Source organism: Falco biarmicus, chromosome 2 (genome assembly GCF_023638135.1).
Source record: "Falco biarmicus isolate bFalBia1 chromosome 2, bFalBia1.pri, whole genome shotgun sequence".
Taxonomy (NCBI): domain Eukaryota; kingdom Metazoa; phylum Chordata; class Aves; order Falconiformes; family Falconidae; genus Falco; species Falco biarmicus.
The window spans coordinates 90,091,052-90,118,762 of NC_079289.1; the positions used below are offsets into that span (position 1 = coordinate 90,091,052).

The window sequence follows — 27,711 nt, forward strand, 5'->3', positions numbered from 1 at the left end:
AAGAAGACTCCTGTAGTGGAGGGAAGCAGGAAGAGGAAAGAAAGCTGCTGACAACACTGTGCAAAACCAGGAATAACTTCAGCAGTTCTGGCACCATGAATAGATGAGGACAAAGAGAAAAAGAGAAAAGAAATAATGGTCCTGGGAGAAGTCTGCTTATACCCTGAAAAGTCTGGGTTTGGCTGGTGTGGACTGTTGAAACAAAGCAGTCTCATCTCTGCACTGTACGTTGTACTGGTTAATAGATGGGGACTTGAAACACATTTGTACTACTCACATGGGCATAACTCAGAAAGAAAAGCTGGTTGTGTGTGAACTTGAGCCCTGGCAGTAAAGGCTCCTCTTCTCCTCCTCTCTTTTCTGTAATCCATCTCCTGTATGCCTGATAAGAAAGAGATACAAAGTGCCTTGCAGCAACATGAAGCCTAACCACAGCCTTTTCTTTTTTCTTTTTTTTTTTTTTTAATAATACTATGTTTCAGATATTTTTCATTTACTTACCCTGAAAGCCTCTCGCAAACCTCCATTATCTGCAATGTTTTCTGCCAAAGTCCGCTTGCCTTTCACCTGGCAGAATGAAAGAACATCAGTCATTTGACCTGTTCCTGAACTGCCTTCTTGATCAACTTCAAGAAACAGGGGAAAAAAATAAAACAAGATGAGAACAACCTCAGCCAATTTCAACCATCATACCTCTGGTTAAGAAAACTGGGTTTCAATGTGAAAACTGTCAGTAAACAATTTTCCATGATGAGTTATCCTGGTTCTGGTCCTAGATCTCTGTAGCACAAAATGTAGTAGATAAAATGCACCCAAGAATCCAGTTCCTGATCTTTGATCTGAGCATCAATAATTTTCCCCTGAAGACTTTTTTATCTGGTTACATGTGAGATCCAGTAGCACCTTCTTAGACTTTCATCTAAGAGGTTATATTTGTTTCTCTGCTTAATATACTACTGGGATGCTGCAATAACCTTTAAGTCATAATATAAACCAGTGCAATTAAAAATAACTGTCAGAGACAGAATTGAAATTGATAGTATATTCAGTGCTCTAAAAATATCTGCAAAGGAGATTCACACTGCTTTTCCCCTGTATTGATTACAAGAGCAAGAGCAACGAGAATATATTGTGAGAAGCAGTGCTATCTAAACTTTGCAAAAAAGCCAGTCTCCTGGTATTACCAAGTGCAGTATCATTGTGAAGAAATCCTCATTTCTGCAAGGGGAGCATTATCTCTGATCACTCAGCCTACTAAGGTCTTAGTGTTACCAAACTGTATTTGTATTAAGCAGTTTTACTCTCTACTATGCCTCAAATAAGCAAGGTAATGGAGCACAGTTTTGGTCAGAGCTCTGAAGGTCAGTGTTGGCCTGCAGATCTTCTGACAATGGGCTCTCCCATGCCACAGGGATGAGTACAGGGGCGCTGGCGTCAGGACTCACCTTAGTTTCAGGATGGTAAAAGAAGGCAAAATGGGGGAAAAGAGGTAAAAGGACCTAGGGGATACTCAGGTATGTGTGCACAGCCCCACCACTCAGTGCAGATGAGTACCCAGACTGGACTCCAGGCATCTTCCTTGATGCCTGGAGTCCAATGTTACACTCAAGGGTGTAATAAAGGGGAAATAGGTGCAGCAGAGGAAAGAGCATCCCTTTCCTCAGAGGGCTGGAGAGGGAGATGGGAGACAGGCTTTTAGCAGAAAAGGTACTGGGACACCAGGGAACATGCATACAAACCAGCTGCCTTTTTTCTGGCCTGCCTACTCATACATTTTACTTGCAGTGGGCTTGTGAAGAGGTCTGATTTAGAGCATAAATGAGAGTAACCTAGCAGTGGCACTTGGATCATAGGTCATTTTAATAAGTGGCAGAAGTCTTTCCGCTGATCTTGGGCAGCTCTGGGTCAGGTAGCTGAGACTGCTCTACGCAGACAGTTTGTGACAGGTCTCAGGGGACTGTGATAAGCCCTTTATTTGATCAGATGACTTATGTGATTGCTGCACTCTGAAGCCATTTCTATATCCACTTTTTCTTTCATTACACTTCTTTTCTGGAGACATTTTTATTGTAAACTGGATGAGAAAGAAGAAGAGCAAATAGGTTTCTCGATCCATGAAAAATATTCATACAGACATAAAAAATCTGCAGAATATTGATGTAAATGACAGGCAAAAAAAAAAAAAAAGGTCTTTGCATGCATAGCTCTTCACACATAAGCTATAAAATATGGCAGAAAATGCGAATATTCTCCTTCTATCATCTAAAAAGTGCTTTAGGCTATCCCACAGAAATAGGAGGGAAAAGCCATGTGGATAAGGCTGTGGGTAACAGGATCTGTCTAGTAAATCCATTCACGGACTTCAAAGGCAGTAGCTACACTGGAGGGGAAATTCAGATCTACCCATGTCAAGAGACACCATAGAAGGTAAAGCAGGTGGCCAAGCCAATGGCAGGAGCATGGGAAGGGCTCAGTCACATCCTTGGGGAAGGTTTTAATGACCTTCTTTATGTGGCATTTTTGTATTGACATTTTATGTCCTAGAGATATTCAGGAATGAGCCTGAGCATTTTTATTTGTAAATTACCTTATATGAAGTACATCATGCGTTGTTGGACTTCAGACTGGACTACAATATGGCTTTGTTATCTCTGAGACTAACACAAACAGCCTGGGGAAAGTGTTAAAATTATTCCTAAGCATTCAGTGTGACCTCTTTATTCTTAAAAAGCAAGAATGTAATTGTATTTTTTATTCTAAAATTTAAGTAGAGGTGGTAGAATTGAGTAGGAGGTAAGGTATGTGTTTTATCCTGAAAATTAAGATTAAATTCACGTCCCAGCCAGCATTACTGGAATTTTAGCTACTGATTTCTGAAGATATGGTATTTGCCCTATATTTCCTTCATTTTGGACACTTATATAATGTGCACATTTTCAGGGAAGCCCATAACTGATAGACAATGAAAGAGAAATCACTCACTTGCACTTTTTTCTCAATCCTTTTCTATGAGCTACTGCTATCATACTCCCTTCATTTGAGATAAAATTGGGTCTGCATGCACACATGGAAGAAATAGCAAGAGTTGAATCTGAAATGAAGTAGGGTTTATGCATCCATTTTATAGTTGTAATAAATGGCAGGCGGAATTGCTAAAGGAATCTATAAAACATGCTATTATAGTCTTCTTTTTAAAACGAGTGACTGCTCAGTTTTCATTACGGACCTCATCTTCAGAAGACATTTAACACGCTGCTCGCAGTAATTAGACCAGCCCTGCTGAGTGGCTTCATCCTCTTCCTCTGATTCCAAAACAATGTGATGGGGAGAAGTGGTTTAACCCTGTCACCAGGGTGTGGGTATTTGGCATTTGACTGGACTGATCAAACCTGACAGACAATTTTAATCACAATTATTCACTTCAGAAAATGTTTTTTTTTTGTAAGAAATGAAGCTGGTAGCCTAATATCCCAACATGATGGGATTTATGAAAAGAAAACTTAAAAAAAACCCTGGAACTCCTAATGCACCACTGTTTTCAGTCACTGGTGTTTCACATACATGTAAGCCAGCTCTTTTCCAGTAGTAATTGCTGTATTGATTAATCATGCATTTTGTTTTCTCTTTAAATTTTTCTTCAGAGTCAGTAGTCCACCAAGGGTCTAAATTTCCATTTTTGTCATATTTCCGACCTTAAAAAAGAAAGAAAACAAACATTTTTTTAGGAGAAAACCCCATATTTTCCCAGTTTTGTTATCACCTGCACAGAAATGAGAAGTGAATTTACTCATGCAAATGTTGTACAAAATGGATAAGATCAGTGAGCAAAATCTTGACCCCATTCATGTCAGTGGTGAAAAGCTGGCATTCCGTTTATTGTCATAATTTCCATTTTCAGAAAAAAATAGTCATGTCTTATGAGTTCTAAAATACATTTTACTATTCCATAGTGTAAGAGACATATGTGCTTTCTTCTAAGTACAATTGCAAGTATTTTTCATCCTCAGAACATATGTCTTTGATTCTGCAAATCTGATGGTAACTAATTTATTATTAATTAATTATACACTTGACCAGGAAAAAAAATCCATTTCCTGGAAACTTCTGAAGTTTCCATTTTTTACTTTGGAGTAAAACCAGAACATTGAATGTTATTCATGGAAACAAGGAGAATACATACATCCCATACCTCAAGCTGACAGCGACAGCAATGGCTCATAGAAGATTCTGCCTCAGGTCCTTGCTCCATCTCATTTGTAGGAGAGTACCTAATCTCCATCATGCCTCCAGCCAGTCAGACACAAGACATGTTAGGACACTTTTTGGGAGCAGGTTTATCTGCCTATGTGGATGCAGCCTTGCTCTATGATTTGATTCTTCATTATGACTGCAGGAAAGACAAGTAAGAAGCAACCAGCGGACATGATACCAAGTACCAAAAATGTTTTCTTTCATCTTTTTATTTCTTTATTTTTTTCCTGTGTGTCATCCTCTTCAAGATGAAAAATTACCTAGAGACTTATTTATTTCTATATTTGGAAGGTAAGAGCCTGGGCAAGAGGTAGTGGTCTCCCAAGGGAATCAAATCTTATGTTCCTGTCTGACTGGCTGGAGACATGATAGAGATATGACATTCTCCTACAAATGAGTTGGGAGATAGTGAAGAACCATTCCATTCTGGAGTGTTTGCTGACACAAAATGTTGCAGAGCACTGCCAACAGGATTTTCCTTTATTTTTTAAAAGGAACTCAAAGTAATGCAACATTAAGCAACCTAACCTTTGTTAGGCAGTGAGCTAGAAGTTTGCTTTTCCTTAAACTCCCTGTATTTTCAGTGGAAAGAGGTTTCTCTAGACAGTGAGTCAGAGCAGGATGTCAGTCAGACACTCAGAATTGCTCCCTGGAGAAGGAGGTTTGTGTTTCTCTCTCTCTTCACCCCCCTCCCTCTCTTAGAAGCCCAATTTTAAAAAAAACATTTTCCTGAGATACTGAAGTTAGATGGTGGTAATGCTCCACTCCACCCAGTTTTTTAGGACAGTTGGTTTGACATTTCCACACCATTTCTTCTGTTTTTTCTCTCTCTCTCTTTCTTTTTCTTTTTTAAATATTTTGCAATACATTTTCTGTTCCACTTTTGTTCCAGTGCTGTATTTTAACATCTAGAAGTAATTGTCTTTTGAAAAAAGTCAAAACCGAAATGAAAAGTTTTCTTGGAAATCATTTTTATCAATGAGAACTTATCCCTCTGCCCTTCTCACTCCCCCAGCCAGGGCTTTCTGAAGCTATTGCTGATTTAGTTTCCATTCAAAATAAACAGAAAATGTCAAACTTGCGGCATTCCTTACCAAAGAAACTCTTGTTCAGACAAGCAACATTATATGTAGATAAATTCATAAAAACAAATGTATAATTTGTTATTTATTTATTTAGCAATTCTGCATTGCTAAAACCCCCCAAATTAAAAATGCTACAGCATATACAAGTCAGCTTTCTAATCTGTCTGCTCTGTAAAAAAGGCCCTCACCTTATCAACATACAGACACTCACCATTGCTATCAAATCCATGAGTAAACTCGTGGCCAACAATTACCCCTATGGCACCATAGCTTAATGACCTGTAACACAACAAAGCAGTTTCCTCAGAAAGTGTCCACATGCATGAATGTGAAAGAATAGAAGACTTCAGGAAAGATCATTATTTACTTAAGCTGGGGGAGAATGGATGTAAAAATCATACCTGCACAATTTTGACTTAAAGTTTTTGAAAGCCTGAATGTTCACCTCTTACTTGTTTAAAAGCAACCTTTCATAAAAGAACTTTAAAAAGCATTGTGATGATTCACTCTTCTAACCAAATCCCTTACTAGCATCATATGAGGTCCAAAACATCTCCTTCAGCTGCCTGCACTGTGTATAGTCTAACTGAGAATGAGACAAAGTTATAGGTGAAATGATTCTCTTAGCATCGTCATGAAAAAAGGATAGATGAAAGGCTGCAATGGGCTTCTGTAATGCCATCTCCAGTCATTCTTTGCTGGCATGCAAGAAACAGACTTGCAAATGACTGACTTATATTAAAGAGATTTCCCTTCAGTTTTAAAAAGAGAGGTTATACAATTTCCATGCACCTGCCCAGGAACAGGACACGATCTGCAGTCAGATCTAATGCACTGGAGAAACAGAATAGAAAGAAATATTTTGTATTCCTACTGACAATTATGTTTTCCTGGTTCTATCCAAATAAACATGCATCTGGGAGAAATAGGGATGAAAGAAGGAAAGGTTCAGGGCTTTTTTATATCAAATGCAGTGGATATTGCAGGGGAAGTGATCTACTGAATGCATCTTTCATTTGTTAAGTTGTACTTTGTGATTTTAATTATTTCAGTTATTGAGATGCTATACTTCAAAGTGGCTTATATTATTTCCAACACATTCTATTGATACAGGAGAAAGGCAGAGAGTTTTGCAGTTAACATGTTATTACTGGACATAATGATCCATAGCACACTAATTGCTCATCTCAGTCATGCCCAAAAAGTATTTATATCGTTTAATTCCCCCTGCTCCCATGACAATTCTTCACTTTGTTTTTTTTCTTTCCTGAAAGGTAATTTGCATGTGATAAAATCTTCCCTACTGTTTTTTTTCCCACAAGTACTATTACAAACCTTCACTAAAAATGCTAGTTAAAATTATACATTTCAGAAATGGAAATATCACCCTTTTGTGTGACAAATTTGTAATCTTGTGTAGCACACTGATAATTACCCATACTAAATGTACTATATTAGACTTGTTTTCCATATCTGAAGTAAAGAAGTTACACAGGATTTTTTTTTGCAGCTGGAGAAGTATAAAAATAATGACACAAAACATGTAAGGAGGTCAAGAAGAACCAATAAGCCCTATTACTAAATACATCTTTTTTTTCCTCTAAGCTTCTCAGTTACCACAAGTGTCAGGGACAAAGAACAGGCTGGTGCCTGGGCACTCCTAGGGCATTTCCCAGCTCCAAAATATGGGATGAAGTTTGGCATGAATGTTGGCCTTTGTTTCTGTGAACCCCCTTAAGCATTTTGCCCAGCTCAACAACATTTTTGCCAGAAATGCTCCCAGCTCTGTTCATGCTCTTCACTTCTGGGGCACAGCTGGACAGAGATGCAGGGGATTAGATACAGCCCAAGAGGTACTAACTATATTAAAGTGGAACTTTCTGGGACTGGAGACACTCAAAGCACTGTAGGGAAGCTACCAACTCAAGAAGTTTGAAGTCTCCATTTCAATATATCTGGCAACTGAAGACTCATAACTATGAATAATGGCATTTGAATGGTATTTTATTTCATGTACTGAGATGTAATGTGGTAACTTAGCTTCCCTTTATGCAAATACATGCAACTGTTTTATAGTGGTTATGCTGGAACTGGACACTAAAATGCCTCTAAATGTTAAAAATTTGCTAAATCGGTTTTCTAGCAAATGCTGATGACTTTTTGATGATTCTCCTGTTCAGCTGCCATGTACTGCTTCTTTTAAGCAGACAGAAAACAGATCCAGAATATTTCAAGGACAAAAGCAATCTATTGTCTGACATAAACCAGCTACATTTGTTTACTAAATTTCATTTTGATATGTACTGAAGCAAAACCAATTTAAGCTAAGGTAACCTTTAAAGAAGAGAAACGAGCAAAGTATAATTCTTTGAAAGAACCACAATTCTATTGCTACGGCAGAAGGTCAGGGTACAAAGAAATCTCTTCAGAAAGGAAAGCTGGAAGCAGGTCTGCAATAACCACAGCAGAAAGTTCCTTCACCTTAACAAGAAAGGACTTTCTTCTATCTCCAATTACCACTTAGAAAGTCACCTGGCTCATAAGAATTCTCTCTGAATGCAGATTCATTTGTTCCTAAATTGAATGTGTCTCTCTACATATATTGCCAAATTTTCTGTTTACAAGGACATGTCTAGATTGGAAGATGGCAAACCTAAAATGTTTGAAAACTTTGCTTCTTTTTAATAAAGATTTATTACAGATATGTTTCACCAGTAACTAGATTTACATAACTACAAAAGAACTTTCAGAAACTTCCATCAGAAACTTTTCACGATCTTATCCTGCCCTAAAATAGAAAGTTATTGAACTGCACAAAAGCAGCGATTTTTCAAAATTAAATATATGTGACCTATAATTACCCTTCCCCAACTACAGAAGCACATAGGCCTGCTCAGGCAATCACTTGCGCACATGGAGATATTCTCACGCACCTCAACAGGCACAGATGAAGGCCCACTGTTAATCTTAAATATTAGCAGAGAGTGAACAATAAACTGATAATAAATGGCTTCTCAGGGTATTCACTTCTGTTCAGGAGGTGTTAGCTACCTGATTTACAATTCCTTTTAATACCTGCCATGTGCACACTGCTGCATCTGCATGCTGTAGCATTGAAACACTTCCACTCAGGTGCACTTAATTAGCAAATCCTGTGAGAAATCAGTCACCAGTTTAAGACAACAGCAACACATACAGCTCCCAAGGGTAAGAAAAGTAGTTGCACAAAGCAGCAGTTTTCAAAGTGTTTTTTTCAGCAGTGAAAGCAGGACACAGTGGGGAAGAACATACAACCCAAGAGACAAGCTTTCCCTACAGAAGGACAACACAGTATTCCTGTGCACTACCTGTTGGTCATCTTCAGCAGCGTAGCTGCCTTCTCCATGTCCTATTCTTCATTTATATGTATTTCCAGTACCTTTCCCTGCTATTCCTCATTTCCAGGTGTATGAGATTCTGTACTGCAGTACTTACCTAGGATACTCTGTTCCCCAAAAGAAAGGCTTCTGCAGTTCTCCTGCTGGGAATCCTGCAACAGCAAAACCAGTAATAGTGAGGTCCCTAGTTCACTACAGCTGTATAACAGTCACAAGGCCCAAGGTTTTGGATTTTATGACCTTTTTTGTTTTGTTACAGAAGGTTTTGCTAGAGGAGCTTTCCCTCAGATGGCAGTTTCAGAATGCAGTAGAGAGGATCTTTGAGAAGAGGCAGAGATCCTCCCTCCTTCCGGACCACAATGGCAACAAGATGCTGCACTGCAAGAACTTTATTTTCTTCCATGGCTACGCACATGTCTGTGTGTGTAAGTGCACACGTTCCTGTGAAAAAAACACCTAGTGTTTCCTGTGAAGAAAACTATTGGATTGCCCTCAGATGTGTTGGCAGACCAACAGACAATATATATGTAAAATGAAACAAGAATTCAGAAAGTGTTAGCTTCATGATGCTTCAGTGCAGCAAGAGACATATGAAAGTGATAAAATGTAAACCTAATTCTATATAGTCTATGAAAATCAAAGGCAAATGAACATACTTAGGCACTTTGGTAATGGAGAGCTATAGACCATTAAGGGTGTAGAGTCAGTCGCTACAGGAATTACCTGGCTGCTTCTGGTAGTTGCCAAAAACCTGTCCATGGAGACACTCTAAGTGAGTGATGATCTACTGATGTTACATACAGGAATCAAAATTGTTGCATAAACTGAATGTCACAGGTCTGTTTCTAATGCCTGGGAGACGTTTCAGTGCCACCATTCTGAAGACAGTGTAGCTGAACATGGTAGCAGTTTAACAGCCAAAAAAACTGCTAAACAAAACAGACATCTGCAGTCAACGTTTTTGTATTCTGGTGAAAAGTGTCATCCTTACAGACCCAAATGTGGAATTTTCAGTCTTGTGTCAGGAACTCCCATCCATAAAGCATAGGCATACACCCACTTCGAAGGTCACCCCACATGGACATCACCTCGTCAAAGAAGAACCAGTTTCCTCAGGTGATTCGCTTGCTTTCCCAGGAACCTCTGCTTCAGCTTATGGGTCTCTTTTCAAGAAATCACCTGGCCACTCAGGTCAAAACTAAAATCACATTTGCTTGATTCGAACCCTATTCAGTTTTTGTTGATAAACAGGACATGGATTTCTTCCTATCTGAGGTAAACTGTCAGGCAAGATTTTTGTCCTTTCCTTACAAAGTATATAAAGACAGTATGCTGTGTGTCATTCATGTCAAATGATGTGACAAGTGGCATGTCTTCCTGGCCTACCCATGTGGTTTTTTTCTTCTGCTCCTCCCTGGCCGCCTGGAATACCTATTTGCAATTACCTTACAAAAAATGTGGTTTTCAAATTTATTTTCAAAGTGTTTTTTTCTTACTCCTCCAGATGCTGTTTTGTTTTGAGCATATTATCATTTGCTTTTCCAATGCTACAAAACACAATTGTAGCAATGTCAAGGACAAAGTCTTCCTGATCTAACTCTCTTTGCCTCCCAGCCCACACAGAAGAGAATTTACCATGTATGCTTTTAAACATCTCACAGCAATGGTACACTCACGCAACCTGACGAAAATTGCTTGTTAGTGCACTAAGTTAAGAGCTGGTGTTAAGAGCTGAAAATCTAATCTGAACTACATAGCCTGGTTCCTTCCAAATACTGAACCTCAGTAAAGATCTTTGGACATGCCAAAGAAACCATTTATTGAAGGAATCATTAGGGTCTGCTAACCCCAAATGATCCTCTCCCTCCAACAGCAGATGAGTGGAACTATGGCCAAAATGAATAAATGAGCCCAAACTGAAGATGGTATGGACAAGGTAGCACAGTCATCCCAAAAATCATGTTTAGGGTCACACAATCCTGTGTGCCTTTCACCTGTCACTGCTATCAAGCTGCAATTATTTTGTCCAGTGTAGACTTGCGTAGTGAATTTGCACTTGTCTGTGTGCCAGGTGGAGGTAATATACATTATTTACAGTAAACTAGGTGCAAAACTTTACTCAGGCTCATCCATCTAAGAAACACAATCTAAAGATGTCTTCATAGGACATTGCTGAAACACAGTTGTGAGTTAAGCCACGAGATAAAGTTTTCACATAACAAGTCAAGTGAATGAACAGGGAGAAGGCCCAATCCTGAGTCCATACAACAGGTTAATAATCACTTTACTCAAAGTCAGGATCCATTTTTGGTAAGACATGCCTAAGCATAGAGCTTGTTTGTAGGAGTTGTTTCTGCTTCTGGGCAGCTGTGTGAAAAATCTTTGTAGTCTGATTGCACTAAAGGAAGCTTAAGAAGCATTTTCAGGCCAAAGCAGAGTCAGAAGCCACTAGAATGTAGTACACATTTAAGAAAAACTCAGGGTACTTTGGGTAATGTATTACCCCAAATAGGATTTTTTTTTTCTTTTTTTAAGAAAAAAAGTTATATAGTTTTGAAAGTGGTTCTTGGGCAGCTAGTAAAGCAAAGGTGTTTTGTTCTCCAGAGACTGGTAGCACTAAATGAGGGAGGGTGCTTGTTCACTATTGCAGTGCTACAAGGAACAGATTCAGAGTTGGCAACACAGGGCATCCTCTCCCGTATGCAATGTCTCCCTCAGGCAAGCATCAACCAGATCATTCTTGGAGGGAACAAGGATAAGAGTGTCCTAGACCTAGAATCTCCTTGGAGTTATAACAGAAGATAGAAACCTGACAGTTTCTTATTTTGTGCTGTTTTGAATCCCTCAATTTAGGCAAATCCCTTGTGAAGTCTGTTTCTTTCTTGCTTGGCATATTGCACCTAGAAGAATTAATGACAAAACTCAGAGAGCTTATAGGCTGTAGAAGCAATAAATACTAATGGGATTATTTATATGCCACTGGAGTTCAAGCAAGCAAAGGACTGATCTGGAGAAGTAAGTCAGCCAGACTTCAGAGAATTTCACATCTTAAGGAATGGATACAGGCACTGGGAAGGTACTTTAAGCTAACACCTCACCATAAATTTAGGCTTTAGCGCATCTTTTCATGCTTTCTCCCTCTACACAGACCCAGAAGAGGGATACAGGCTGAAAGCCTCTCTTCATACACTTCGTTGCTAGTGCAGGCTTGGAGCCTACGCTCAAGGCCATTACAAACAGCACACAGAAAGAAAACCGTGTTGTCTTATTACAGACCCCACACAAACCTATCTGCCAATATGTAGGACCTGGACTTTCAGACTCTTCCTGGACTACCTTCTCACAACCTACGTACTTTTGCAGCAGTGTCATAGGACTGAAGCATTATTCTGGGATAGGCACTGGTGTCACATGCCACAAGAGCACTGGAAGTCTGTAGACAGCTGAGTTCAAGTTGTCTCATAACAGCACTGATACTCTACATCCATGCATTTTACAGGTGGCAAGGTGGGACAGCCAGACTAGATCATCCTCCAGATGGACTTTGTACCACTGATTACAACACTTTAAAGCCCAGAATTTCTCATCACAGCCCTTTAAGCCCAGTAGTTCAATCAGTTTTCAGTCCACCCAACTATCCACTTGCCTAGCCCATTCTTCAGCAGTTTGCATTTAAGAATATTAGGGGAGAAAGTGCTGAAAGTCTTACTAAAGTCAAGATGAATTGCGTTCATGGCTCTCCCCTCATCCACCAAGTTAGTCATCTCATCCTAGAAGGCTGGTCAAGGAAACTGTTTGCAGGACCTACTCCATCATGTACACACAGACTGACTTGAGGCTGGCCAGTTTGTAGTTCCCTGGATCTTCCTTCTTGAAGACAGGAGTGACATTTGCTTTCTTCCAGTTCTCAGGAACCTCCAATGATCACCACAACCTTTTAAAGATAATCAAGAGTGGCCTCACAAGGACATCAATCAGCTCCTTCAGCACTTGTAGGTGCACCCTCTCAGAGTCTGTCTGTTTAAATATTCCTTAAATTTCTCCTCCACTGAGGGTAAGTCTCCTTGCTTCAGACTTCCCCTCTGGTCTCAAGGGCCTGCAATTCCTGAAAGCCAGTCTTACCATTAAAGACTACGGCAATGAAGGCATTGAGTACGGCCTTTTCCATGTCATTTGTCACCAGGTCCCCTTCCCCCATTCAGCAGTAAGACCATAATTTTCCTAGACTTTCTGCTGCTGCTGCTACACTTGCAGAAATGTTTCTTGTTGCCCTCCACATCCCTCACCAGATTCACCTCCAGGTAGGTTTGTGTTCATAAGTCCGGTGTCTGGACCCTTGGGCAGTGACTGCTGAACTTTCCTCTTACTCACCTTACTGCTCTGGAATGCAGGGGAATTGCAAGCACTGGAGTACATCTGTCTTACTTCAAATATTTCACTCTGAATTTACATGGATCTTGAAGATCTCACAGTATTTTACCTGCACATGAGTACTTTTTTTGCTTAATTGAAGGTTTCTAGCTTTATTTTATCCATTATATCATTTTATCCATTATATCATTTTATCTATTATATCATTTTCAGCCTCTCTCTGCAGCAAGGTGCTCTAAAGCTTGTTAGAATGTATTTCAAATTTGAAACTTTTTTTTTCTAATTTTACAGGAGCTTTACTGCCATTAATGAATCCATTTACCAGCTAATACCTTAATGGTATTATTAATACACATTTTGCAGATGAACGCCCTGAGACTCAGTGTGATATTGTCACTTGACTGAGGAGACACAAGCAACCACATTTCACCTGATAGTTCACTGAAACAATGCAGACTAATAATGGATGAAGTAAACTAAAAACACATGAGATGGCTCACCAGATCATGAGGAAATTTGGAGTTCAAATCTAAATATGAATTCAAATTCTATAGTTCAATTAGACTAATCAGTCATATTACATGGTATTTTTAACTGAGTAGACAAGATCTTCCAAAGCCTTATTTCAAGTTAGTGCATTTACAGTTTCACATAATTAGTTGGTTTCTTTAAAGCAACTTCTGACAGGCTAGTGAATCCAGTATGTAAATAATAGGTATTGGAGACAGCTGTGTTAAATTATTTGATATACAGGGTACCCTGCTGACTGTTGTACTGGCAATTCTCAGATGCGTTTAAAAGCTGTAACTTGTTTTTAAGTGTCATTACATGAATTCAGATGGAGGGTTTTAAAGGGATAGGATACAAGCAGAAGACTAACTGCTGGTCAGTAAACAAAGGATACTGAATTCACATAAGGCATTAAACATGAAGATGACTAGGGTGTTGGTTAGTTATCTAAAAACAGCATGAAGTGCAGGATGCATTTGTTTAGAATGGTTCCACAGACTTCTGTTTAGACAACTGAATCTCTTCCCAGTAACTTTTAAGATGACTTTGTATGTCCTGCTTGAGCTCTAGCTGCCAGTCTTGATGGGCAAGGGTCTCCTGCAAGTTCTCTCTCAGATATGCCATATATGAGGAAATATATCAGATGCTGCAGAGCATCCCAGACAGATTTCAGCACCTATATGTAAGTGATCAAGATCAAAATCTCTGTCATAACATGGACCTGAATCCTACACTTAATTTCAGGTTTTATCCTGTGGAAAGGATAGAAAACATAAATTGTGTAAGGATAGAAAATATAAATTCTCTAAAGCACAGTGACTGTTCCACACCATGCATGAATACAAACCTTAACTTTCTGAGTAGTAGTGAATAAATTCATTAACAGATAAAGATAAGTGATATTCTTAAAGCAGAGGACTCCACAGCCTCTGGTTTAATTCTTAGCTCAGTTTTTGCTTCACCTCACAAAAGGATTTTTGCTGCTCATGAAAAAGAGAGAACCCGGCATTTCTCAACCTCAGCCGGGCAATGTGAGAAGAAACATGAGATGGTTTGTGAAGGGCCAAGGAATACTGTGTACTAAGGGACTAGAAAACCTGTGAAAATGTTTTTACAAGAAATTTTAATCTTTATTTTCTAAAGGAAAAAGATCACTAGATTACCCACAAAAAAATCAAAAAAGAAGGAAAAAAAATAAAGAGAAGAACAAAGAAAAAGCTCTCCTATTTTATACATTTATAGATAAGAATTGTAGGAAGAAATAAAAAAATTATGTAAGGATCATGCATCATCTCACCTGTGACCATAATTAAATAAAAGAGAATACTGGTCATTAGTAAATAGGGAGAACTGAAAATGAAGGCTCACTTAAGAACGCTTCAAGCTCACTTAAGAACACTTCAAGCTCACTTAATAACAAGGCTCAGAAAGTGTTCAGTCCAAATCTGTTACCTTCATTAACCTCCTGGAAACTAATGGTGCATTTGAAACTACTTCATCAATAACTTCCCAATTAGTCAAGTTCTTAAGGTAAGAGAAAGTGCCCCTGTGCACAGTCCCCTTGTCCTTCCCTGACCACAGCACTGTGTGCTGTTTGCCAGCACTTCCCTGCCTCCAAGCAAGATAAGACTTCTTCCTTGCAACTCACAACATTAGCAAGCTTCCAGCATCAATATCTGCATGCCACTTTCTATGAAGATGGCACTTATTGGCTAATACGAGCTCTCATCTGTGGGGTTCTCTATGGATGCTAATTCAAACATAATTTTGAAATTCTGTTTTAGATTATATCTTCTTCCTGTAACATGTAATGAAGCTGCTCTCTAAAGAGGCCTCTTGACTTTCACTAGAGAACTGCAGCACAAGCACAAATGACTTAGAAGCAGCATGGGTATAAACTTACAGAGATAGTAACAGTAGTTAATTATCCAATACATCTATTCAAGCTTACACCTCATGAGTGTGTTGCTTATATTTGCCTCAGTTCACTGTAAATCTCCCTTTCATTACTTTTCATAACCCATAAATGTTACTTTTTTTATGTATTCTAGAGGCATACATATTTACACTGGAAAGAAAATTAAATACACCAAATGTCTAATGAGAAGTTCCCTTCTATCTTTAACATATTCAAGGACCAATATTTTAGTGCTGTAATGAAATAAAACCTTTTCTGTGACAGAAGTATGCTAGCACACTTTGATCATCACTTCTATCTACTTTCAGCACATATTTACTGAATGCTCTAGAGCTTATTGAAATAAACAGTGCCTTTTGGAAAGTGTTTTCGTGTTCCAATTATGATAATTAAAAAAATAGTATTCATGCTGCTTAGATTATATGAAGTGCACTTAGATAGCTTTTTGGAATCTAAAGGAAATGCCATGTACCTGTTGTCCTTGTTAAGTACCTATAATTGAGGGGAAATTGATGAGGAAAAGCAAAGAAAATTGAAAAATGATCCAAACTAGGATTGAAAAATTATTAACAAACATTATAAACATGTGTGGTTGTTAATGTAAGACACTCTGAATTATGCAAGAAGCAGAAATAAATCAATGGGACTCGTGTAAAAAGAACAACAGGAGTAAACATGTTTAACATTAAGATCAATTATATGTACCACATTCTTTAACTCTGCTCTTTGCAGCGCATCTTACCTTGATATATCTACTTATTTCTCCTTTGAAGACATTAACAGAATTGTTGGCCATTCAAGTTCTCAATAGTTTAGTAATGAAAATGAAATGAAGCAATAGCAAACAGAAGGTTGTTTGCACTGAAGTGCAGCAAAATTTGTTACAATCTACTGTATATGCAAGATTTGCTGTATGCCCCCAAATCTATTAATTTTCTAAATATTCTAGTTTCTGCTCTCTATTAATTTTCACTTTTAGTGAAGAAAGACCTTTTCTTTCAAGTGGCTGAGCAGTCAAGTAGTCAAGTTAAAAACGCTTGACAGCTTGCCTGTGTATGAAGATCGAATGGATTTGTATGGAGATGGAAGTGATTTCTTGTTTAATGCTTATGTCAGCAATACAGACTACAGAGACAGAAGAATTTGTAATCCTTCCATCAGGAATGTGTCAAAAACCACTCTGTGACCTGAGTGCAGAAAGCAAAAATACCTTACTGAAGTTCACAAGTGATCAGGACCTCCATGTTCTCCTCCATTTCTGCAGGTAACTTATGATAGCTCCTGTCCAGAATCCATGGTTCAAGGCACTGATGTTGCTTTTTCTCCAAACACTCTCAAGAAGACTTCAGTGACTAATCAAGTCTGGAGTTGCTGTGGTTATGCTGGTAACATCACCCCATACATTTCCATTTCCAAACTGAATGGTCTTAATTTTTAGAATCAACTTTGGAACCAAGTATTTTCCAGTTAATGTAGAAGCTGCTTTCCAGAAACAATTTCTGTAATCCATTTTAAAATTCTCATTTCTCAAATTCTCCTTCTTAGTAAACTCATTTACCAGGAGCAGAAAAACATGGGCCTTGAACACACTAAAAAGCAGTTTGCTCACTGAAGAGCAGGTGCACTTAAGCAGATAAAGACCCTAGCTGGTTCATTCTTTTATTTTTAGCAGTGACCAGTAATAGATGTGTAGGCAAAGAGCATCAGGCACCTATCTGTGAGGTAATCTTCTACTAGTATACCTTTCTATCTTCCATATACCTTCTATCTTCTATCTTCGGCAGCAGAGGGACCTGTCCTCCTGGACTGAGCTTATGTGTCTGTCCTTTTGTTCAGAACAGAATGCCCCCTTTTCCAGATCATCTGCTAACACAGATCCTCATAACATGCCCCTCCAATTATTTTGAAAACAAGTAATTTGTTCCTGTCTCCTTTTCTTATCTCTAATCAGTCATTACTTTTTGAAAGGACTTTCTTTCTTTTTCCATACAATTTCCAGTTAATAGCATTGGAAAAGAACCTCATTAAAAGTGTTCTATGGTAATTAATACAGTATATCAAGCATATTTACTGGCTTTCTGAATTTCAAAAAGCACTAATAGACTAAAAAAGCATGATTTATTTTCTAAAAGAAAAAGCAAAAACCAAGTCACATTGACTCTACCCCATTACAGTTATCATATGCTTATTCATTCTCTCTTATTCATTGTATTGTGGTCACAACGAGTTTCCTTCACATAGGGGCCAGAATGGCTTTTAATGTGGATCTCTGGATTCTCTTTTGAAAAAAAGGATTTAACACATGCCACACCTATTCTTCCTGTGCTAAGGCCAATACAAGTGATAAGCAATACATCAAAGCTGGTGGTTCTTTGGCAATTTTTTGTCTAAGTTCCTTTGAAATAACTGAGATAATATTATCTGGTCCTTATATTTGCACAGTTCACTTTATGAATTTCTTCTAAAGTACCTTCTATTGGCATTAAACTTGAAATACTTTCGGGGGCTTACCTCTCACAAGAAAAATTTCCAGGATAAGAACTTCCTAAATGCTTTCAACGCAAAAAAATATTTTATTTTTATATCTTAGAGAGTCTCCTCTTTCAGTGTATTTGAAAAAAGGTTTTATTAGTAGTACTTATGCTCTTAAAAATTGGTACTCAAAATCCTTGTGAGCTTGCACTATCACAACTTTACATTTAAGTTGTTAGAGTTCATTCTTAATTCTTATTCTCAAATGACTCTCATTTGTAGAATTTTTTTTCTGTTGTTTAACTAGGTCTTTAAAAAGGCCACAGTTTTTGTAGCATATCACCAGTCTCTGCAGAACTTTGGGTTGGTTACTACTGAAAATATAGCTGCAAAGCAGTAAGGTAATAACCACTGGGTGCAAGATTTGCCCGGTGGATACTTCACACAATATGAGTATGCATAGGCTCACAAACTTCAGTCTCCTGCAGCGCAGTTCTTTCTTAGTAGCATTAATGGGAACTCAGTAGTGATGTGTCAAATATTTATCAGCATCTTCAGATCTCAGCATGTTCCTCCTACATCTCATAGGGCCTCTTCCCCTGCAAAAGGCACCAGCCAGCAGTGGAAGACTGTTTGCGTTGTGCCCTTCTTTGAGTATTCCCTTGTATTGCACATCATTTTCAGGGTATGATTACATTTGTACTTCTCTCTCAGGCAGAAGAGGGTTTTGTTCAGAAAGAGCCACCTAAATCCTTCTCCTCTTAGGAACAGTCCTAAAAGGACAGTGAGCAGCACTATCAAAACTTCAAGGTCAGATGCCAGCAGTATAAGAAAGTCAGCAGTTATGATATAAAACACAATTGCCTCTACACCCATGACTGATTGGTTACGTTTGACAGCTCTCTGCTTTGTGACACCATTAGATACAGCAAGTGTGAAATTTAGCTTCAGCGACTCCAGCCTCTCATTAAAGCTTTCTCTAATGTGCCATGGCAAAGAGGCTGAGAGAGCTGAACACTGTTGAAACTAAAAGGACCCAATATTAAAGAAGACATAACAGCAATGGTTCTCACTGGGCACTGACCAGGCTTCCTCTCCATTCACACAATACGTTTGAAGCAGCAGTGGTGGCCAGTGCTCAGTTCATCAGGATCAGCTCAGGGAAGTCTGCCTCTAGTGCTCCCTCAGACCATCAACATAAACGGGCTACTTAATGACGGCAGCCCTCTAATTAAGGTAGAGCGGTCTAGGTCTAGAACTAATTTTAATCAAAAGAACTGCCTAATTATCACACACACTTTACAAATGAGGTCACTTAAACACCAAAGAATTTGAGTGGTTTGAAGGGAAAAATTGTTTACAGAAATTGGTAGGAGCAGATGCCAGCAGACTCGGATTGCCAGCCCTCTGCTACAACCTCTTCAGTGTGATACATTAATTTTGTACCTTTCAAAAACTACTTTCTGTGACCAAACAAGATGCAGGAGAAAAAGGAGTCACTCAACGATTTTTGACATGCCTGTCCTTGGGGACTGAGACCACAGAAGTTATGGCAGCTGCCTTCCAGACCCTGACAGCACACAACAAGAAGGCTGACTTAACTTCCAAAGCTAATAGGAGCATAAGAGGCATCAGGGTAAAGATAACAGTGCTTTACACAAAAACACTGGTATAGATTTTTAAAGCCAATAAGATTTTCTACACATTAAAATAAATGGGAATGAATATCCAAATCCATACACATCTTTGAAAAACTCTGCTCTTGTACCTCATATGCTTCCAAATCAGGACTTATGCACTCTAAAAACCACCAAGAACTAGAATTTGCATCAGACAGTTTGTACTGTACATACAAGATATCATCAAACCATACAGGTAAGAATTTTAAATTAACTATAGATACCATTCCTTGTCCTTGAAGGTATTGAACAAATCCACTGGACACCACTTCTTAGGTTTTCTGGTCTATATCACAGTCTCCTCTAGTCACGATTATTGCTACGTATTTGTTAACAGTAGGGGACTGAGTTGCTATCACTGTATATGGAGGCATGTGTACACGTGTTTTTGCTACAGAAAACAGAAGACAGAAACATCAAGCTTCAATAAAAGTGATTTAAGCTAACACTTGCGATGGACAGCATACACACACAAGCAGTCACTGCAATTCAGCTGACACAGGGTAACTCATTAAGGAACGGTAATTCAAATTTGTGGGCTCCCTGGTTTTCCAGAACTATCCTTTCACTTAAGATGTCTCTCAGCTGAATTACCAGGTTTGAGCTTTTGATTTTCACTCACAAACACAGAAACTGTACAGATATTATCTGAAGCTTGATACATAAATTTCCCAAACAGACACTTTATAAGGAGGCTCAGAAGTCAGATACTCACTGATCTGGTTGGTAGATGCACTATAAAAAGCATTTACAGTAGTTGGGCTTGTAAACCACCTGCAGTAAGAGCAAAAGAAATTGGCTGTCAGTACACTTACACATCTTTTTGAATAGAATGAGCAAAGATAAAAAGTGAACTCAGTGGAAGGAAGCAAAAATGTCTAAGACCTAGGATACATTAAAGTTTTTCTCCATTTCAACACATGCTACCTACACTTTATTGAACACTGAAATCTATTGTTTAATGGCTTCATTTGAAGTGCATACAGTCAATGAATGTTCGAGAGGAGCGATTGTTAAGCTTCCTATTACCTAATCTGTTTTATTTCTAAGTGACCATTGTGCTTGGGAGGTCTGCCATGCTATGAACTGAAGTTCACCCAACTTCACAGCTGCAAAGCTGACAGCAGCTGTGAAAACTCTCTTAGGTGTCTTTCAACCATGTATGGAGAAACTCCCTCTTGAATTTAGAGGAGAGCATTTTGAAATGAGTGAAGTGGCTTCAGGCGCTTTGCTGAACAGCTACTTGAACAATTAGGATGATACCAGCAACATGCACAGGTGCTTTCCAGGAACCTAAATTCAAAACAGCTTCACATTCTGTACCCTACACAATGAACATGTCCATCAGTGTGCTTATAAACAAATGTAGGCAAAACAAATTTGAAAAGGAATATTAGCATTTCTTCTCATAGTTAAATTTCTCATACATACTGGAGGGAAACCTAGATTTGAATAGCAAATAGGATTTACAAATCTGCTTAGCCTAAGCTCAACTATATTGACAGTGGTTTCACCCATATGAGTGAAAAATCTCAACTGGCTTCAGCAAGATGCAAATCCTCTCAGATGGAACTCTGAGTTCAATGAGTCCAAGATTTCACTTTATGATTTTATAAGGAAGAACTGAGATATAAGAAAAGTAATGAAGATTATGAGAATTAGTGGTTAATTCACAATAAATTAGAAGCAACTCCAGCAAATGTCCAAGCAGGAACATCCTGACATCTTTAGCAATACATGGTTTGGAAGTTTTGTAAAGCCAAATGAATGCAATGCAATTGCTTTGGATTTTTTTTTTTTTTTCAAAGAGAAGAGATGGGAGCTGCAAAACACAGAGTAAGACAAAGGAAGATCTTCCAGAACATGGAAAATGTGCAATGTCAGTGACATTCACATACACAATCTGTGCTTTAAAAAGCACCACCAAATGAATCAGTTATCCTGACTGTTTTTCTGGCAACTGATGTCCTCACATAAACCATATAACAAAGGGGAGAGCTTTAGAGTGGCAGCATTTTGTCTGTTATCAATAAATTCATCTGCTTCTCTCATCTTCGAAGTTGAGCAGCTTATATTACAATGCAGCAACTAGAGAAACTAACCAATGAAAGCAAAGGGTGATAACATGTAAATATCTTAACCATCCATCACACTATAGGCTCCAACTGCCACAGATAACTCTCCTTGTTTTGTTTACTAGGAGATTCTGAAGGGGAGGAGCAGGAGGAGGTTGTTTTCCAGCGTGTTTTCCATTTCCTCTATAATAAAGAGATTAAATGTTAGAGGTAATGTAGTGAGATAATGGAAAACTGAAGAAAGAATGCTTATGGTGGGCGTATAAAGGAAAATTAAGGGGGTTAATTAATAACATTACAACTTCATGTTTGTTCACAGCACCAATCAGCTGAAATGTTTTGAAGGACGAAAGCCAGTCACTTGTGCCATGGGACCTGCTCTCCAGGCTTAGAAGTAGCGCTGGAGGACTCTGTCCCTTTTTTGACACGGAGAGAACCTATCTGAAAGGGACCATCTGAAACACTCAGGACTTTAATTTAGATTTTACTGTAAGTTTGAACAAAGACACAAAGCATTGTGGCTTCTACCTCACCCTATTGACTTGTTCTACTTACAGTGGCCTTTCTGTTCTCCCAAACAGCAACTTTTAAGCATGAAAAAGGCTTCTGGAACAACAAACCCTCCCTTTCTGCAAATCTTAGAGCAAGTGTCTTACAGGGCCTCTCATTTCCAGTCACAGGATCAAGGGCCCGAGACAGATAACAGGTACTTCAACACAGACTAATGTGCTTTGCTCTTCTCCCCATCCTCTTTGCTGCTTCAGCCCCAGGGGCTCACTGCCAGCTAGTTCAAGATAGGAACCACCACAAGCAGTGGTTAAAGATCTCTTCACTGACGAGAGACATCTGTCTAATAGCATAAGATTACACCTGGTTTTATCGGGTGAGGAGCTAACCAGCCATGCATGTACTTGTCACCACAGGAGCACCTCACTCTGCTGGAGAGCAACTGCAAGTGCTGTTGCCATTTTGCCCACAGCTACCAAGTACCAAGGGACAGCTTGCTTTCATGCCTATGAACTCATAGACTCTCAGCTTGTAGACTAGCTGCTAAGGCTCATCACAACATCTCCATCCTGAGACCGCTTCTTTCTTCATGATCTACCACTGCAACAGCAGAGCCCATCCTGTTTCCTGAACTTAGTAGGAGTCCAAGAAGGACAGCAGCCTTGATTTTCTCACTGTAAAACTGAATTAAGTTCTTTCCAAGTCACTCTTTCATAAAAAGGTCTCAAGAATGACCCTATATGAAGTTTTTTGTGTTTTTAAACAGCTAGGAAGAGGAGACTTAGCAGCTGTACCGAGGAATCAGGAAGAACAAGAGCTCTCTAGTGACAAGCAGAGTATACTCCTGAATTTCATTCATATTTGACGTTTAGACACTCAGGAAGGAGCATTTTTACACTCCAGCATTTTTTTTTGTACCATTCTGAGCCACTCTCAAAAAGATTTAGGAAGCATTTTTCCACAACAGAGCAGAAATAACTGAGACTGCTTCCACTCAGACTAGCAGAACAACTTCACCTCTTATCTGTCATCCTCTTTCAGCGAGCTCCTTGAAATGACTGAACTTTCAGTGACAGACCTTAACTAATAATACACCAAATTACTATATGAAGGTCCGTAATAAATAGTTATTGCTGTTAAATTTTAAGGTAAAGCAAATTTAGAAAGAGCACTGTCATTCCTGTTTGAAGTCAGGTTGCCTGGGCAGCCTGGGCATTTGCTTTAAGTCCAGTTACAATTTCAGTGCATTTGATGTATTAACAGAAGGATATAAAAAAAGGACAGGCAAAACAAACTCTAAGCTTTTCTTAATTAGAAAGTAAATTTTTAAAAAAATAAGAATTGTTTACACTGTTCCCATTTGTTATTAGCATGTGAACAAGGGACAGCTTTGAACCATGACCTATAGCACTACCTATCAACTACTGCAGCAGTCAAAACCTAATGCAGCAGACCTGACACTTGTAAAGTTTGAGATTTCTCTTGTAGACATAAAATCTGAAATCTGCACTGAGGTAGCAAGTGGGACAGATACTCTCTTACATTTGTGTTTCTTTAAGCTACAATTTTTTCCATGATACCTTCCTTTCTGAGTTAAAAGTATAGTGTGCTACATTGCCAGTCATGAAGAGGGGTGACTGGGAACACTTACAATACAGGGAAAAGCTTGTAATTTATTTAATTCTCTGTAACACACAAACTGGATTTGCAGCTTGTACTCTCATCTTTTTGAGTTACAAGAAATCACTCAGTTGAGCAGAATTTGGTGGCCAATATCCCAAGTAGAAATTTTTTTTAAAAAAATCACGTAAGTAAAGAAAATGAAATTATGAATGTGTAACATACTTAAGCTGGTTAGAAGCAAAAGGCTGTACAAAGTTGCTAATGAAGTTGCAATACAGCAAATCTCTTCTCAAGGAAGGACTATAAAGAAAAACTTCTAAAGGGAAGGCAACCTTCAAGATGACTTTCAAAAAAGTATTTCCTCTTCTCATTGTTAGTCTGTTTTATACATTTTCCCCCACTTAGAAACAGAAGATTAGCCTCCCAGGCCAGGCTGCCATCTGTCTCCCCTGGGGCTTGGCAAGAAACTGGGATGATAAGGCAGGGCCCAGCCACCAGTGCCACATCACTGCTTCGGATAAGGTTCAAAGACCAGGAAAAGGCTCCAGGATGCTCCTTTCCAGCCTCTCCTTTCCAGTGCAGGTCCACCCACAGGATTTCTGAACTCTCCAGCAGCATCTCTTCAACAGACAACAGCCTGCCTGGTGTCTTTCATGGCTGCTTTCCCCTTTTTGCAGGAGGAGCTTTTACGCTGTCCTTAATGGCATCCAGCCCAGCACCTCTCAGAGCTGCCCTCCCCTGCTGCAAACCAAGATCCAGGGCTTATAAACAATAGTGTGTGGTCAAGAAACTGGAATAGGTCCTGGAGGACACCCAAGAATCTTCTCATAGTACACTTCCTCTGTGTCCTCTTATAGGGATACTAGATGCTTCCATCTCCAGCACTGGAAGTTGAGTGAAAAGGAAGAAAGATTTGGCCAGGTCTAAAAATCTTAGAGATGTCCTGACTTCAAAAGAGAAAGATCAATAATAATGAAGCAGTATGCCCAAGAAGTCCTCTGATGCCTTGCTCTTTAGAAGTACGATATCAGTATTAAGAAGGATAGATCCAATTGCTGTTAAAAAGGTACGGACGTGAGTTTATATATGCATACAGATGTGCATGTATATTTCTATGTATGAATGTATATGGCACCACAGATGAATAAACAAACACCACTAAAACCCTGATTCTCCTTTATCTCTCCCTTCCACACGGCCATCACCTCCCCACGCACTGCCTTTCACCTCCCTCTGCTCTAGTTGTGTCTCACCTGGCTTATTATAATTGCCTCCACAGCTCGTCCCCTTCCTCCCACACTTCCCCCTTCCAGTCTTGCCTCCTCCACCCAGCCCTCTTGATCCAACCTGTGCTGTTTCATGCAACATTTTCCTCAGCTCCCATCACAAACTGCTTTTGTATGTCTCTTTCCTGATACCCAAGCACTTTTTCTCTTGCTTGATAGAGTCAGCTGTGAAGATGACAGCCATGTCCCCAGCCAGCTGTTAGATTGCAGCTGGCACCCAAAGCAGGTGTTGAGGACAGCAAGCTGCACCTCCTGCTGCTGTGGTGCCCGTGGCAGGGTCCTAGCCCTCAGGATTGGCAGAGCAGATGGCTCTGGTACCCCATTGCCTTGTCACAGCTTCTTGGTACCAGGTGGGCCAGGTGTGTGTCCCCATCGATGCCCTGAGCAGTGCCCTGCCTGACTTCCTCCATGCTCCTTTTTCCTGTAAGGCAGGTAACTGCTAGAGAGTGAGGGAGCAGAACAGAGGACAAAGAATTTTTATAATTACTTCTGCTTTAGGGGACATTTCCCCCCTCTTTTTTGATTACAAAACTTAAATTTACAGAATAACTGATTTTCACTTTGATATCCACATTCCCCCTTGCTTTACCAAACTCTTTTGTGTTTTATCTCCCAACTCCTCTGTGGTGTTTCCCTGGTGCTTTGAGTGAACCATCATTTTGATTTTCCATTTAGTTGACTATGCTGATGAGTCCAGTTTAGAATGATAGCGCTGAGAAATCTGAACTGTCTGCTAAATGAATATAATGTTTTACCCTTTGGGGGTAATATTACTTTACTTTCTGGTAACTCATTTCCTTAAACACTTGTTTTCTTATTTATCCTTTTTAGTCCATATCTTGGAAGACCTTATAATATGAATTTCTAAATATAAATGCTATGCTAAAAGCTACTGAACTAGGCAAAAGAAGAAATGAAGCAGACCAAAATAAAACCCCAAGGGTAATTTTGTATTAGCACCAAGCTTCAGTGTAAACGAAAGATCTGTGGAGTTCTATGAAATATAAAAGCTTAAAAAAAAACCAACAGAAAAACAAAGGAAGACTAAAGAGAAGTGAAAGCATCAGAAAGCAGTAGAGTGTGATAGTTAAAATGTGGCAAGTGCTGATATTTTTAAGGCCAGATTCAACACACCTCAGACTGGTGGGTGGAAGTTATTGGTTTATTATAATAAATTAAAAAAACCCTGAAGGTGGCAATGACTTTCTGTGCCTTGGTATCCCTCAGCCAACACAGCAAAAGCAGACAGTGACACCACTTTCAGAGCCTTTTTCTATCACCAAGCAGGTGCAAAGGCAGAACAATCTCCCAGCAAGAATAATTACAACCGAGGGCTCGGGCAGGGGTTACCTCCAGCCCTGCTGAAGGCAGAGCGTAGAGCTGTGCTGACAAAGGAAAGAGACCAAAAATCAAATCGGGATCCCCCAGGTCAGAACGTGCACCATGAAATAACAAGAAAAGCAAGACAAAGGTGATGAGGGGGCTGCTGTTAAGTAGTCATTGAAATAAGAGGGTAAAGAAGCATGAGTAAGTGTTCAATCTTGTAGTGGGCAATCAGCTAAAACCTTCATTTCTTAAGCATACTCATGTGATCGTTCTCAGATTGCAGCCCAATGCGTACAGTCAGGGATTACGCACCACCCTGTTTCCTTACAGGGGCGATTCCCCATCGTGCCAAGGATCCAGGGGCTCTGCTGCCTCAATGCTGTTCCTGAGGAGCAGGCTGCTGATCACTGTTGCTAGAGAGGCAAGTGTTATTTCACTGCTTTCATGGAAACTGTTGGTCTGAAGAGAATATATTGGTTGTGATCTAGCCCTGGCATCCAGGGCTGCAGGAAAGCTCACAAAATCATCTCCTGGGATTAACCATTGCAATATCAGAGTAAGGTTTGACAAGAAGGTAAAATCTACAATTAAAATGAAGCTATAAACAACCCCTTGAAAATATGGGGCCAAATCACAACATTCTAACCAGGAATAGCCTGTGCCTGTCCTGCTAGCAACCTCTACCTGCCTCACACGCAACACTGAGCTACCCCTGAAACAGGGCATGATTCAGTTTGAGTAGGAATTTCTGAAGCCCTAAGAAAATACCACCACAGGAACTAAGCAGGCAGCATCGATTGCAAAGGCTGTGTGTAGAAGGAGTAATTTTTAAGTAGCATGATTAGACTAATTAAGTTCTGTTTAGGTTTTAATTTGCATTTTAAGGATTCGATTACCCACCAGTAAGAAAAAAGACTGATTCTCTCATGGATTTTATGACAGTATATGACATAATCTGCACTCTCATGTTTACAAATAAATAAAAACAACATATGTAAATTAAATTATGTTTTATTCTATATCTTTGCTATCAACAGCAGATAACTAACAATGCTGATTGCTATTACTAATAACATTATCTCTTACTAATGGCTCCATTCGTAGAAAATTTATTTCATAAATCCCTGCTGTTCCATTCCGGATTCTAACTGTGACCAAGACACATAATCCATTTTTAATTGAGATTCAATTACCCCTTTTCTCATTAAATTAAGTTTAAGCTGCAAGCATA

General features: G+C 39.2%; 1 protein-coding gene across 1 annotated transcript in view; it reads right to left on the minus strand.

Moving 5' to 3' along the window:
* PHEX (phosphate regulating endopeptidase X-linked) overlaps positions 1 to 27,711 on the minus strand; it is a 113,801-nt gene that overhangs the window by 8,247 nt on the left and 77,843 nt on the right. Inside the window, exons 15-20 of the mRNA XM_056329663.1 lie at positions 20,379 to 20,437; positions 8,811 to 8,865; positions 5,548 to 5,615; positions 3,562 to 3,692; positions 502 to 567; positions 278 to 382 (exon numbers count right to left, since the gene is read on the minus strand). Coding sequence (XP_056185638.1) covers positions 278 to 382; positions 502 to 567; positions 3,562 to 3,692; positions 5,548 to 5,615; positions 8,811 to 8,865; positions 20,379 to 20,437 — 484 coding nt within the window. The remainder of the gene's footprint in view (positions 1 to 277; positions 383 to 501; positions 568 to 3,561; positions 3,693 to 5,547; positions 5,616 to 8,810; positions 8,866 to 20,378; positions 20,438 to 27,711) is intronic.